At 41.5% G+C, this 15,315-nt stretch overlaps 2 protein-coding genes across 2 annotated transcripts in view; both read right to left on the minus strand.

Moving 5' to 3' along the window:
* Window positions 1-15,315, minus strand: part of tenm2a (teneurin transmembrane protein 2a) — a 220,521-nt gene that overhangs the window by 112,705 nt on the left and 92,501 nt on the right. The gene's annotated exons all lie outside the window — the stretch shown is intronic.
* LOC146677336 (general transcription factor II-I repeat domain-containing protein 2A-like) lies at window positions 11,762-13,199 on the minus strand. Its single transcript, XM_085420843.1, has one exon. The coding sequence runs from the start codon at window positions 13,197-13,199 to the stop codon at window positions 12,024-12,026; it is 1,176 nt and encodes a 391-aa protein (XP_085276969.1). The 3' UTR covers window positions 11,762-12,023.

A 15,315-nucleotide genomic window follows, 5' to 3' on the forward strand; every position in this document is an offset into this window, starting at 1 on the left:
TAAAAGACTTTTCTTTTAATATTTTTTTAATCGTTTTGCAGATCTTTCACAAAGTCAGTACATTATCTATATCTATATAGACAGTATGATTGGTATAATAAAAATATTTGGTTGGCAGGTGTTCTGTCTGTAACCACACCACGATTATTAGCACATCTGTTGCCCATCTGTTCCTCCTGCTATTATCCGGTGCTACTTGGGACTAAATAGAAACACAAGCTAGTATGTAAAGTATATGATTTATTATTGGACTAAAAATTTGAGCAAAAACTTAACAGGTAACTAAAAGTAATTGATAGGCAGCAGAAAATAAGCAAATGTAATGTGATGGTCAAAAAGCGAATGAATGGTTCAAGTTCGCTGCTAAAAGTGTGATCGCCAGTTTAAACGAAAACCAATAAAATACAATAGACGGCTAAAATGATTTTATTTTATTCTAAGGAATTAAAGTGCTTACAATACATGGGTAAGACTGGTCACAAAGCTTAATGAAAAAAGCATCAGGACAACAGTATTGGCTGAATGGCTGCAAAGTAGGCTAATAGGACAATTTAAGGACAAAATAAGATCTATTTAGAATGAATTCAACTGAACTCATCTGAGCATGAGAGGATTTAATGAAGATGGTTTTTTGGGTCTACCTGACTGGTCTGTGTTGTTTGTCAGATGTAAAAAAGAAAAAGAAAAAAGTTGATAAGATATGTAATAAAAAAACTCACCAAAACACAAGTGAGCTTGTTTGTCTCCTTGTTTAAAGGTAATTTTGTAGATACAATCTAGCTTTATTTTTCATCATTCATAACAATTCAGTTATTCTTGGCATTATTCTTTCTCTGACTTAAGCTTGTAAGGCAACATTTCTTTCAGGAAGTATCAATCCAGCCTCTTTCTCTGTGACTCACAAACAGGTAGAGATGTCTTAATCTGTGAGTAGCTCCTTAAAATAATCTAATGACCACCAACTTTTCTTCATTTCCTAGCCGCTATTATAACACACCGGCTTTAGCTTGTTGGTTGCACAGACTGTGATAAATGACTGGTTTCCTTGAGATGGATTGGAATATCTGTCAAGGTCTGCAATGTCTTTAGATTTTCATTTGTTTTTCTTCTTGTGTTTTTGCCTTCTACCCGTCCCCGTGTCTCCCCTCACTGCATTTTCTCTGCTTGCCTGTGTGTTTCATGTCCTCTTTTCTGTGGCTTCCCATTGTATTTTGAAGGTTATGTCCTGGCACGGCTTGCTGTTTCTACTTCCCGTGTTTGTTCTTTTTCTGCCCTCATTATTGTTTAATTTGGCTTACCAATGCCTTATTACCACTCTGAATATTTCAACAGTCACTTTGTCAAGTTATCAGCCTCTCCTCCTGCATCTTCCCTCATGTCTCATGAGTTTGTTTTTCCTATCATCTTTTTGGCTTTCCAGTACTTTTCCCGTTGGGCTTTTTAAAAATTCATTTTTATTTCGTTTTTGCTAGTCTTTTTTTACATTTCTTTTTTCTTGCAAACTACCTATCTGCTTCCTCGATAACATGCGCTTGACTGTTCAAGAACTCTCCCTTAAAAGAAAAACAACAATATCTCCTTCATGGGCTCAGCGTGACAATTTTCTCCTGATCTAAACATACAGCACCATGTTCAAAATAACAGCGGATGGATGAATGGAGTCAGACAGGGCCATTATGAGGATGCTTTTAAGTAGTTTCTGTTTGTCAATTTGTTTTAAACAAAGTGGCATACTATGTTCTTCTTCTTCTGTTATTGAGTCTGGCTGTGCATTTGCGGTCACCGTCATGAAGTGCAGAATAAATTCTACACCGAACAGATGCCTCTGCAATGCTTCAAGGGTCTAAAATATTTATACAAGGCCATACATTAATGCAAAAGAACAAAAAACTAATAAAAAATGAAAACAAAACCCCCACAGATATCAAGTATATCTGATGAAGAGTTACAAGAATTTGTAGGATCCAGACAAAACAAGGGAGGGAGACAGGACAGCTCTAACATAGAGACAAATGACCTCCTAGCACCATGAACAGGGTGGGTATGAGCAGTACCGGGTTAAAAAAAAAATCAAAGTTTGTATCCAATGAATACAGAAGGCAAAATACACAAAGGTAGATGGTGAGAGCTAGACCAAACACAAGGATTGATGGCCTTGTAATTTCTTCTATTCTGCCTGCTAAAGATGATGAATCCCTCCACGAGGAATTTAATCAAACTCCAACAGTGTACACAGGTAGTGCTACAGCTAACCTTTCATGGTTAAGCAAACAGCGCGGTACAAACAAATACAAAGCTTACGCGTAACCTTATATGTGACGTGAAATAAAAATACACATAAATTCTCAAATTCTGGCCTCGATTCAAAGTCACGTTATCCAGCCATAAACAAACACTACAGTCCAGAATGCATGTGTGCATTTTCCTGCTGGAAAGTGTGTGTACGTGTCCTGTATTGGCTCTTTATTGTGTAGACTGAAGAGATTACAATACCCAAGCCTCATGGATCAATACTCACAAGCTATGGACATATGAATTGCTTGTGGCAATGTAAGGAAGACCACAAAACTTGTGCAAGGAAGAATAACCCTTGGGGGAGGGGAGGGGCGACGTAACACTGTGTGTGTTTGTGTGTGTTTGAGCTTGTTGCCAGAGTCAGCTGTGCATGCTTAAAATAGTTATTGTTAGTCAATAAGCAATTTCTGTGTGAGAGGCTTCAATATACAGCCTTATTAATTCAATTACAGCAGTCGGCCTTGACTCGACAGTAAAATATGCAGAAAAACAGAGAGTTGCAGAATGGAGCGAAAGCAAGAAAAGGGGGTAAGAGGAGAGAAGAAGCAGGTGAGTTTGGGGGTTTCTGTCATTATGATGGATAGATCAAGCGAACAGGGGCTCCCACAAGGAGGGATATAAAAATAGGCGAGCACCTCTCTCTTGCCGGTGCTCCACTCTGCCCATTTATCGAATCACAAGTCTCCTCGTTTTGTGATTCCCTTTCTTTTCACCTTCGACTGCCGTGGCCTTGCGCTTCCCCTCTCAAAACTATTCTTCTTCACTGGTTTCTCCCAGCATCCTCCTCCCCTCCTTCCTTCTCTGCTCATTGACGTGACTGCTTACCCCCACATCCAGCACAGACAAAACACAAAACCAATCCATCCCACTGGGTTTCTTCTTCATCACACTCAGCCAGAAAGGGTTTTTTTGTTTTACTGATCCCAGATGACACACTAATTCAGTACCCACAATTTTTCCCCTTCTTTTTTTTTTTCTTATGAAAAACCTATATTTACACCCAGGGATTGCTTAGAGACTCTTCTGTCCTTTTATCTCAGTTGCCTTTCCCTGCTTTGTATTCATGCTGCTATACAGATTCAACACATTCAAACTAGTGGTCTATGAGGGATACTAATGGAAGTCGTTCAGAGCACAACTTATTGTCCTGTGTGTCTCAAATGATCAACAAACCAAACAGCGCAGAGACCGCTAAGGAAAGAATAGAAACAGTCCTCTGCTGCTTCCCCCCCAAGTTTTCACCCAAGTCTCACTTCCATTCTTCTTCTGTCCTCCCCAATCTCTATCACTTTCTCACTCATTAACCACACCCCCACTGCCATCCCTCCATTCCTCTTCCTCGCTCTCTGGAGAGGAAAAACAAACAGCTGTCAGGGTCAGGCTCGCAGATGAATTCCAAATGACTTTGAAGGGCAGAGGGGCCGACCAACTTTCTCTAGAGGAGAAGCTGGTTACAAACATGCACGCAAACAGCATAGAATAAATATGGTCCATTCATCGAATCCCCCACCCCCAATACCACACTCACAGAAGCAGAGTGCTGCTACTCCTTGAATCAATACTGTGTCTTAAGTCGGCCTGCTGTCAAGGTAAAGGGAGCTTGTGTGTGTAAAATGGATCTGTGGGTGGTTACACACACACACACACACACACACACACAAACACCCGCATTTGCTGAAGTGTGTCAGTGAGAGTGTGTACACAAGTGGCCAAAGCTTGCTCCCATGTGATGACACAGATATTGTAAATCTCGATAAACATAGAGGCATTGAGCACAGGTTTGCTCACTTCCTCTTTGATTTATTTCACAAGTCCTCCTTCAAACTTTCTAAAGACGCAAGAAGTCAATGTCTCCTTCACCAGCTTGCCACCCATGGCTCCATTTGCAGCTCTCGCTGGGTCAAGATGAGCCGATGAATCATTTTTCATCTTATCAATCATATCTATGCGGTACCTCTCCATCTTGTCTGTTGAGTCCACTCTCTATCACTGTCTGTTACCATTCATCCATCATGAATAAAGGAGACCTTTGAATTATTCAGTGGTGCTAAGCAAACGTTTAATCAAGGCATTAGCGCCATTCTTAATTCTTTCATGATGTTTTCTCACTGGTAGCGTCCTCTGAAGGACCTCAAAGGTCACAGGCCCCCGGGATTCTGTTTGCTTGACCAGGATCATGGAAAACATGGTTACCTTTTTCCTTGATCTATACCCTGGTCACACTGACTGATTACAACAAAACAAAAGTTAATAAACAGAGTTATATGGACAGATTTGTCCATATAACCCTTTGATCCACAAGGGGTCCAGTCATTTTCAAGACACAACCAGCTAGGCCTCTATGTAAGACTGCTGCTCCTCCCTGAGTTTGGTTCTGCTGGAGGTTTCTTCCTGTTAAAAGTGAGGTTTTCATTTCTACTGTCGCCACGTTCTTGCTTAGAGTGGGTTATCTGATTGTTGAAGTAATCTAAAACCCACTATATCCACTTTTTACCTAAACCAAACAACTTTTTCCAAAAGTCAAATGTGTCATGTTAGGAAGAGTGACCATGTAAAACCAACTCAAAACATTTACTGCAGCTTGTTTGATCAAACTACTAGAAAGGATAGTGTTAGTTTAAACTGACTGTACCAGCTGCATGTTGCCTTGTTATGGGTGCATCTGAAATTATTATTATTATTTTATTTCTTACCCATCTGTATATATTGAATAAGAGCCTCACTACAATGCAATGTATGTATGCTTACTATATGCCGGTGCTAATTTGTTTGCTATAAATAAAACCACGATGGTTGATTAGATTCAGTGTTAAAATGAAAAAAATGAGAGAGTAATAATTTTTCCAGCCACACATGTAACTTGTACTCATGTCTCACAGGTTTCAACACTGGCTGACGAAATTTAATTCAAGACTTTTTAGCACTCGGGTATACGTCTGTGTGTATGTGCCTGCTCGTGTGTGCGTATTAGTCCTTCCAAGTCTTTGAGTTTTGGCAGCAAGATCAGAGGAAATGTGTGTTGTTGTGTTTGCGAGTGTGCGTTCGTGATTTTGTGTGTGTGTCACAGAGAGAGAGAGAGAGAAAGAGAGAGCGAGTAGGCATGAAAGTGAGATTCTGCTCTGAGACGTTTGATGTCGAAGAACAGCGTCTGCTGTCTGTCTGCCAACTGCCAACCCTCTATCACCGTCCCAACACATGGCCTCCGCAAAGTGTGTGCATGCGAATGCGTGTGTGTGCGCAAGTGGCCTGATTAGGCGGGGACTTGGCGATGTGACACTGCTACAGAGCTAGTTAGACTCATAACGTGCACCTCACTGTGTCACAGTGTTAATGTGTGGGCCTGAGAACGCAAAATAGGATTTCGTTTTGAATCACATGACAGAGATGGAGGAAGAGGTGCGTGTGTGTGTGTGTGTTTGTGGGCGTACTGGAAAGGGTGAGTAATCTGTCACATTTTATACCTCTCATCTTTCACCAGTGATCTTTGGATGGCTCCTTAACATACAGAGTCAAGTATACTTAAGCCTAATTGTTAATGTTGTGTATGTGTGGCTCTGTGCATGCATATGCTGTATGTTTATGAACATATCTTTGGATCGTGTTTGTCCATGTGTGTGTAGACTGTGTTGCAACACTTTGAGAAATACTGCAAAAGCTATTCCAACATGTCTGCAATTACAGACAAGCAAATCCTGTTTTTAACTTTAACTCCAACTTTGTCCAACTAAGGTTAAAAGAGTACAAAATACGCTTGCGAAACAAAGAAAAAGAAATAAAAAAAAACAGCAAATGAGACATACCGCTTGCTATATTTGGCCTCAGAAGGCCAAGGGATCCCTTTATGACGAGTTTTACTTTGCTAAGAAGCAAAAACAGAAAAGATCCGAAAACGTCTGAAGAACTGAAAGCCAGGGGAACAAAAAACATTAAAAGGGAGATGGAGAAGAAAGGAGAAAAATGAGATCTGTTTAAAAAAAAAAAAAAGTCAAACACTTGTCTTGACTCACACTAGCAGACGTGCGTGCCTACGCAAACTTAAGCACAAACAAACAAAATAAAAACAGTGATTGAGGTACTAACAGATGCGCGCGTACAAAAACCCCCAAAACATACTGAAACATTGGCAGAGCAAAGGGCTCAAAGATCAGGTGAATCTACAGAGCAAAAGACACATGGGTCTTTCTTTTGCACCCTTCTTGACATTTTCACTCTGATAGGGCCAGATATAGCTCTCCTGCCTCCTCACAGCTCACAAACACGCACACTGTGAGAATGAATAGTTCAAGATCGAGGGGGAGTGAGTTATTTTGGAGGAAAAAAAACAGAACAGAATATGGTAACAAGAAAAAAAGAAAGCGAACACTGGAGAAGCGATGGAAACGTCTTGTGGCAACAGACAAATAAGTGGTGCTACTGGAGTGATCCCGGCACCTCGTGTCGGCTACATTGATGAGGAAATTCACAATGCTGAAAGGCTTGAGAAATTGAAGAAGAAAAAGCAGAATGAGATGGGGCCTAGAATCAAAAGTAAGAAAAATCAATACAGAGGCTCGAGACAAGATACAAAAGGACTTGAGACTGAAAACTGGTTTACACTGAATAGATAAAGACGTGGAATTTTCTCAATGCTTTGTGCCCTTTGTGTGATATTTGCGCTTGCAATGTCGTGTCTCTATTGTCTTTGGATAGAAACATAGAGGCAAGAGCGCTCCACCGATCTGCAATTAGTCGGTTCTGAGGGCTGTGTTGCATTAATTACGCCCAGGGGTGACAGGAGCATAATAATATTGATCGGTTTGGATGATTCCGATTTAGTCTTTTAGTTGCCAAGGTGTGGGGTGAAAGTTACCTGATGACTGCATCTGCATACGTAATGTCTCAATATCATCAATTCTGGCCAGTGCTGGGTCACGTGTTAACCTAAGACTGCCTTAGAAATTTGATTAATTTCGCAGTTTGTCTCTACAGCTGTCTGTTTTTTGTGAGCATTATCATATGACAGCTCTTGTAACCTACTTTTGTTTATAATACTATGTGGTTAGGTTCAGGAAAACATGCTCGGGGGGAAAATAGCAGATGGCATAATGGACTTGTATGTATATTGCACCTCAAAACATCTTCTAGTCTCACCCATCCAGTCAGTCAGCACTTTTTGTCTAACATTCACACACACATACAGATGCACAGGAGGATGCTTCGACATGCAGAGGTGATGAGCTGGGGTTTGATACGCCAACCTTCCAATTGGTGGACGACTTGTTCCACCACTTGACTCGCAGCCACCAGACTTCAGGGTACTCAAACTTCTTTTGACTGCCTTGACTCCCTTGCAAGGGGTCATGACACTGGATAATCATCCTGATGGTTCCAATCTCAGTTTCGGGGATCTATCACATGCCAGGCAAATGTACTAAACAAGGGCTGCCATTGTTCTTAAGTATATGATGGTAAAGCGTCCAGATTTAGGATATATGTGCAATAAGTTGGGAGTAAGACCCATCTCACCATTGCAATTACCCACTGAGTACTGGCACTCATGCCAAAGGACACCTTGTGTGTACCTCTCAAACATGAGCAGTTTTGCCAGAATCTGGAAATGAAAATAGGTTTTTTCTTTCCATCCTGACATAATGTGGTTCTCTCATTTCCAAAGATCTACTGTTAATTGACGATTAAACAATTTTATCAGATCTTTTATAGATGTTTATCATCACTTAACATTTTAATTAAAACCCACTGCTGTTAAATGACCCACAGCTACAACAGATTTACAGTTCTGAATTGGTACAAGAAGAACAATTAGTATCATAAACTTTAGATTTAAGATCTTAAGACACTTGTCAGATGATACTTGTTGCAGTTAAACGACTCTGTGTTTGAGAAAAACAACTAATGGTTTTCTATGGCACTTTAATACTGTTTCTGTGCAATGAGCAGTGCCAGTGTGGAAGTATAATGGCAGGAAGGTTTGAACAGGATTTGGACTGCCTCTCTCTTTTAATCCTTAGCATATGCTCTCAACTAACAACAGCATTTTAGTGATGTCGTAATCCTGCAAAATGTTGCTGAAATAGATACAAAGCTGCTGTTTGTTTTAATTTAAAGCAGATCTGTTGGCATTGACCGCTGATGGTTGCTACTACTGAGGCGGCTGTGTTTTGTGCACACGCTTACAACCTTCGGCATCAAGATATAGTTTTACAGTATTTTAATTCATACCAATTTTTTAAAACATCCCTCTGCAACTGATCTCAAGTATAAGCTTATGTAGGATACTGTAACGGATATCAGCAACTTGCTGTTGTCTCCTAAAATAGATAGTTATGACTTTGCAAAGGGACCACTGGGGACAATGGATGGGGTAGTCTAGAGTGACCCATTGATTACGTACAAAGGTGACCGTGGCGCACTATCGATTGCAACTGGGCAGGACAGACATACTCCTGCATAAACCGGACAAAGCTTCCAATTTGACAAAATGGAGAAAAGAGAGGAGATGAAGACAGACTGAACACTTCTCCTAGGTTTTTTTTTCTTTTGTAAAGTCAAGACATTATGAAAATGGCAGCTGATGAGAATCCAAATAGTCATATTTCTCTGTTCTCTGGGCTTTCGCCTGACTGCCTGCCTGTACAACTGATACTTGGCTTTGCCATGGAAAGGGCTCAAAAAGGAAGATTTGGGACCAGCTGAGATACCAGGCTGTCTCCATCCCCGTTTATGGAGATGGAGGATAAAGTCAGATACTTGTCTGATGATTAGCCAGCGCTGAGTATTAAGTGGCAAAACAAAGAAGACTTGCACAATTAGAGGTTAGCGACTCGAATATAGATCTATTCATCTCATCTCTTTCCTCCCATTTGACTCGCCGTGAAACAAAGCCAACCTATTAAAGCAAGTATTGAGTGGAGAAGAAATGGTTTTAACAGAAATATTGACATTACCACTGCCTGCTTGTTTCTGCTGAGCAGGGCGCTTTTAATCGGAGTCTGTTTCTTCGTTTGGTATCCATACAATAACTGAGCACAGTGTTTAGGTTTTATGAATGCAACAAATTCATGAGGAAGGATGGTCTGTGCCTCGTGTTTAAAACCAGTGAATTACTATATATGTGTTATATGTGACACGACTGATGGGTACATCTTTTCATCACAGTGGTGCTTGTTGGATAGTGTAACTGAGATATCGTAAGGTTTATTCACACTTTAATTTACCACTACAGCACTAGTGGCAATGAGAGAAAATAACTGTCCAATCAGAGATAATTACCTAAATTTGCTACTGTAATGCCTAACACCCTCGCAAGCATCAGGCTCATAAGAGGAACCTGCTACTTCAAGTCTGTATGTGTGAAACAGTCATCGACAGTAATCATCAATAGCGAGAGCACCTCTTTAATCTTAATCTAGCAATGACGTTCCATAGGTGGGTGCATGTGTGCTATAGGTGTCTCTTATTAAAAATGTTGCTCTCTGCTGCCAGACTGTACCTGCCTTTTTATCAGGTAATCTCCCACTCCTTCTCTTTCACACATAAACAAACACTGGCCGGCAGAGACCTGCAAGGTAACGCCATTGCATGCCTCGCCATGCTGTGTGATGCCCCGCGGTGCTGCGCTCCATTCGGTGAGGCAGCATGAAGCACAAATCAATATGGATTAAAACTCTGTAAGGCGCTATCTACTCACCTCCTCGCACTACATACAGAAGGGAAACGTGTGCACTTAGTATGCCAGATTGCTGAATTTCCCCCCTTTTAAATCAGAGAGGAAAAGTGAAGAGTTTGAGATAAGCTAGCTGTAAAGTAAGGGTTACCCTGACAATGAAGAAAAGCACCTGTGCTGCGTCCAGCTCACGACACCCGTGGTTCATATCCATCATGCTGCTTAGAGGGCAGCATGATGGGGGGGCTGGAATCAGCACCTCATTCCACCTGCCACACCTAGACTGAGCGTCGCACACGAGGACTCACACATGCACATGGAGTGACAGCCCTGGTGGTAGGCCTCAACCCCCATAGCAATGGTGGGCCTCCCACAGTGCACTGCAGGACACCAGAGATTATCCCGACACTTGCAGACAGTCACAGAATGTTAATCCTCAGCCATCTCTTCTACTGTGCTGTTAAATCTGGATCTTACTCTCAATTGCTCCTCCTACAAATCTCCCTTCTTTCTTTATCCATCACTCACCACATCCTCTCCCCCACAATCCACTAGAATCTTCCTCAAATTCCCTGCTCTAACCCCTTCCTACCGCCTGTTTTTAACTCCATCCTCTCCTCCCCTAAAATCTCTTGATCCCTGTTTTCTACTCGAGAGCGACAAGGCATCATCCCCATTTTTCTCTTATCCTTTCTCTCCGCTCCCAGCCCAGCCCTCGCTATCAGCGATCTTCTCATCCCCAAGAACACAAAACACCAATCAGCCTGTCATAATCACTCTGTTGGAAGAGGAAGCTCTGAACGCCAAGCGCAGCTGCTACGTGTTGAATTAGAGAAAGCAGAAATGCTAACGCTGCAGCTCATAGTAGTATGGGTTGTTTTTGTTGTTGTTGCTTGAACATTTTACTGGATGCGTTCTATTTTTAAATATGCAGAAAAGGGAATTCGAAGGTTTATTAACTACACTGTTGATTCCATTCTGCTAATGATAATACTGATTCTCATTCCTTTTTTATTTGTATCCTGGAACAATAAAGCGACAGCTGCCGGGACTGTTCATTTAAAAAATTACAGAGGAACAACCTCTGAATGGTATCTGGTCTCCCGCAGCTTCCCTTCTTATTCACTGCGATTTGACTCATAAAAATTGCCCTCTACAGCTTGTACTTTTTTTTAACTACTCGTCCCAAAGGATTTTTCATCAGGACACTGTGTCTGCTAACTTCCAAACAATAAATGCAGTTTACGATCTGTCAGCAGTCTCCAGCCCGTTAACTTCCTCATACTGCTGTTGTCATGCAAAACACATGCAAACTTCTTGTCTTCATATACGTCAGCAACTTTCCACCACTGGTGATGTTGAAGAGTCAATAAAAGTAAGGTTGAAATGTTTTCTGTGATGCACTTAGATCTTAATTAAACATTAAGAAATACAATCACGGTGAAAAGAAAAGGCTCGCTCTTTCCCTTCTAAGGTTTGATGGGTCATAGAAATTGAAAAAAAAAACAAACAAACAACAAATCCACAAGCTACATCTCATACTCTAGAGCAGGGGTGGGCAAACTTTTTGATTCGTGGGCCACATTGAGTTCTAACATTTGACAAATGGGCCGGAACAGGAGTAGATAGATGGCATGCTTTGAAAACATCACCTCATTGGGGGAAAAATACACATCTTGGGATATGGAGAAAACATGTGCTTTAATTTCATTTTTTTTAAATGAAGAAAAGCATTACAATAAAATCTCTGACTTCGAAATGAGCCTTTAAACACTGAAAATCAAATAAATGAACATTTTATTTTAAAGCACTGAAAGTTCTGTTATCCTTCAGGATATCACATCACTCTCCTCCTAACTTTTTTTTTTTTTTTTTTTCCAAAAACGGTAGGAGATGCAGATGTACTTGTCCTGTTCCTTTTATTCAATTTGTTTCCCCGGTGCCAAAAGTCAACAACGACCAGTGCAAGTTCGAAACAGTTGCAGCAAGTCAGTCTGTGAAGCGTTATATTTGATCTGCGCGCACTGTTCATTTTAACAACGTGCGTATCACGGAGACACACATTTTAATGGGAGCAGTGTTGTTGGTCTCCTTTTTTAGCCAGCGCATCAAAGTCTGGAGTTAGTTTTGTTGTGGCGATTCTCAGGATTGATCTGAGGTGTAGGTCTGTTAACTTGGATCTGTGGCTGGCTTTGTTGATGTTCATGACGCTGAATGTCTGTTCACACACGAAGGTAGAGCCGAACAAAGCCAACATCATCTGCGCTTTTCGCCTTAGATTTGGAAACGCGGCATCATTGAGTGAAGCATAGAAGTCATTTAGTTTCAGAGAGCTGAATTTCTCTTTTAAGGCAGGGTCGGACTGAAGGTCGATGAGTTCGAGCTGAAGCTCCTCTGGAGCTGTTTCGGGGTCTTGTGACAGAGGAAAGGCCACCAATTGAAGTGACTTGTCAATTTTATCGAAATCCAAAAACCGACGGCAGAATTCTCCGTGCAGTGCATCCAGTGACTCACTGTATTTCTTTACTTTTGCTCCGGCCTCTTTCAGCGTGGCTAGTGTAGGAAAATGAGTGAATGACTTGTTCAAAATCTGCCTGGAGAATAAAGCCAGCTTGGATTTGAAGGCTTTCACGTTTGTGTGCATGTCATGCACAAACTGCTCCTTCCCCTGCAGTTTCACGTTGAGCTCATTCAAGTGTGAAAATATGTCCGTAGCAAACGCGAAGTCACACATCCAGCTCTTGTTGCTCAGCTCAGGAAATTCATCAGTCTTCCCCTGCCGCTCCAAAAACATGCCAATCTCCTCTTTGAGCTCCCACACTCGTTGAAACACTTTGCCCAAACTCAACCAGCGGACACGGGAGTGATAAAGCAGGTCCTGGTGATCCGCATCAGTTTCCTCCAGGAACGCAATGAACTGACGGTGCTGAAGTCCCCGTGCGCGTATGAAATTGACAAGTTTCACCACAGGATTCACAACATGATTCAGCTGTAACACCGATTTACATAGAGATTCCTGGTGGAGGATGCAGTGGAGGAAAATCACATCCTGGTCAGGGTTTTCATCTTTCACTTTATTCTGGATTCTCCTCAGCAGGCCAACGTTTTTTCCCGTTAAATTTGGAGATCCATCTGTGGTGACGTTAACAAGCTTACTCCAGGGAAGCTTCATGTTTTCGATGGCAGCAGACACCCGTTCAAACAAGTCCTCTCCCCGTGTTTGTCCTTTCAGAGACTCCATTGTCAAAAACTCCTCCGTTATTTCAAAGGTTTTGTTGATTCCTCGGATAAAAATCAGGAGCTCAGCAGTGTCTTTGACATCATTGCTTTCATCCAGTGCTACAGAATAAAAAGTGAATGACTTCGCCTTTTTGTTTAATATGCTGGTGATATCTTCATCTATTAGTTCTACACGGCGAGTCACTGTCCGCCGTGATAAACTGATTTTCTCAAATTTGTCTTTGGTCTCCGGGCACAAAATACCTGCTGTCTCTACCATACATTCTTTTAAAAACTCGCCCTCTGACAGTGGTTTGCTGGCCTTTGCTATTTTGAATGAAAGCATAAAACTGGCCTTGGTACTTGATTCTTGAATGGCAGTTTGACGGTGAAAAAAACTTTGCTGAGCCTTCAAATTAGCTGCCAACTTCTCAGCAGCAGCTTCCCGTTCTTTAGTTGAGAGCTTGCTAGCATAATTTGTGTGCTTTGTGGCAAAGTGACGGCTAATATTATACTCTTTAAAAACCGCCACAGTTTCTTGGCATATCAGGCAAACAGCAGATGATCGGTGTACAGTGAAAAAATATTTAGTTGTCCACTCCTTTTTGAACACTCGACATTCTCTGTCCACTTTCCTTTTCTTGGGTCCGCTCATCTTCATAGAGGGGCGGTAGGTCACAGGGTAAAGTGCAAACGTGGAGTAATAGGCCTACGCCGCTTCACCTCAACAAAGCCAATATATCTAGAGTGCGCCATCTAGTGAGGAAACATCAGAATTGCAGGGGAAATAAAACGAGAACATGGCAGCGCAAGTTTGCAAAGTTACAGCTGAACATACATGAAGATGTTTCGCAATAATGCAACGCCGTGTTTGGAGCAAACCAAACACAGCATCAACGCCTGATATCAACTGTCAGGCACGGTGGTGGAGGGGTAATGATTTGGACTTGTTTTGCAGCCACAGCATCTCGGTACCTTGCGGCCACTGAGTCGACCATGATCTCCTCTCTATGAAATTTGACAGCGAAAGCTTGGCTGAAACTGAGTCCCACAACAGGACAACGATTCCAGGCACAGCAGCAAATCCACAATAGAACGTGTCAAAAAGGAAAGAATAATGCTGTTGTTAAAGTTGAGACGAGTGGGCCAGAATTCCTCCACAGCAACGTGAGAGACTGATAAAGTCATACAGAAAATTGTTACTTCAAGTCAGAACCACATTACTTTTTCTTCTATCCAGATGCATAAAACCTAAGTAATGCAAGAGTGCATACTTTCTTCTTACAATGACTGTACTGTCAATCTGTAAAATGTATCCTTAAATTATTTACACATATTATAGTTTGTAATTAACTCACTCTTCCATATTGTTCTAGAGTGCCCTAATCACAAGACCCTAGGGTCATCCACACTTCAACCGGTGGTGACATTAACCAATGCTGTGACATTTTTTTTCTGTCTTTTTAGTCGCTTCTCATCTCACAGCTTCATGTATTATGCAAATATTCAACAAACAAAATAGTTACATGATTCAGCGACGTCTGAGAGCAGAATAAAGCATCAAAAGCACACTAGAGATGTCTTTTGTTAATGGTTACTTTTTTAACACTGTATGGCAGTTCAAAATGTTCTGATGCTGTTCGTTTCTGTTTCTGTGACAAGCTGCAAGCTTTCTGCTAGTTTACCATCTAAAGTATCTGTTTTCACAAATTATATATTATTAGAAATTACTGATATCACACTATTTAACCAACTGGAAGGGCTTTTTACACTGTGTGACGCTGTCTGAGAAGAAAGATGGCTGTCGTCAAAGGAACGCGGTCAGCTCTGAGGTCATCAATCCAGAACAGCGATCCTAGATCGCGCTGTGAGAAATGTTTGGAGCTTTGGCGACTACAGTGAGCCTGCAGCAAAACCGAGGCGGTGTCAGAAACATAGGATTACACTCCCACAGCGTGGCTGCTGTTACAACCCACATGTACTAGCCAACAAATCGGTTTGTGATTGGTCAGTGTGACATTTTATATGTGCCATTTAAAGAAAAAAGCCTATATTGATTTAATAGCGTTATTGGAAGGAGACAGCCAAGACTCTCTCACCCACTGTCATCACCCAAACAAAGCCACGCAGCCACTCTG

This window comes from Rhamphochromis longiceps, linkage group LG2, assembly GCF_057381845.1.
Source record: "Rhamphochromis longiceps isolate RC_006_pf linkage group LG2, R_longiceps_female_GT1.1, whole genome shotgun sequence".
NCBI lineage: Eukaryota > Metazoa > Chordata > Actinopteri > Cichliformes > Cichlidae > Rhamphochromis > Rhamphochromis longiceps.

Bases quoted from the DNA above. Each gene is read 5' to 3' on its own strand.
- LOC146677336 (XM_085420843.1), bottom strand. From the start codon at position 13,199: ATGGAGTCTCTGAAAGGACAAACACGGGGAGAGGACTTGTTTGAACGG.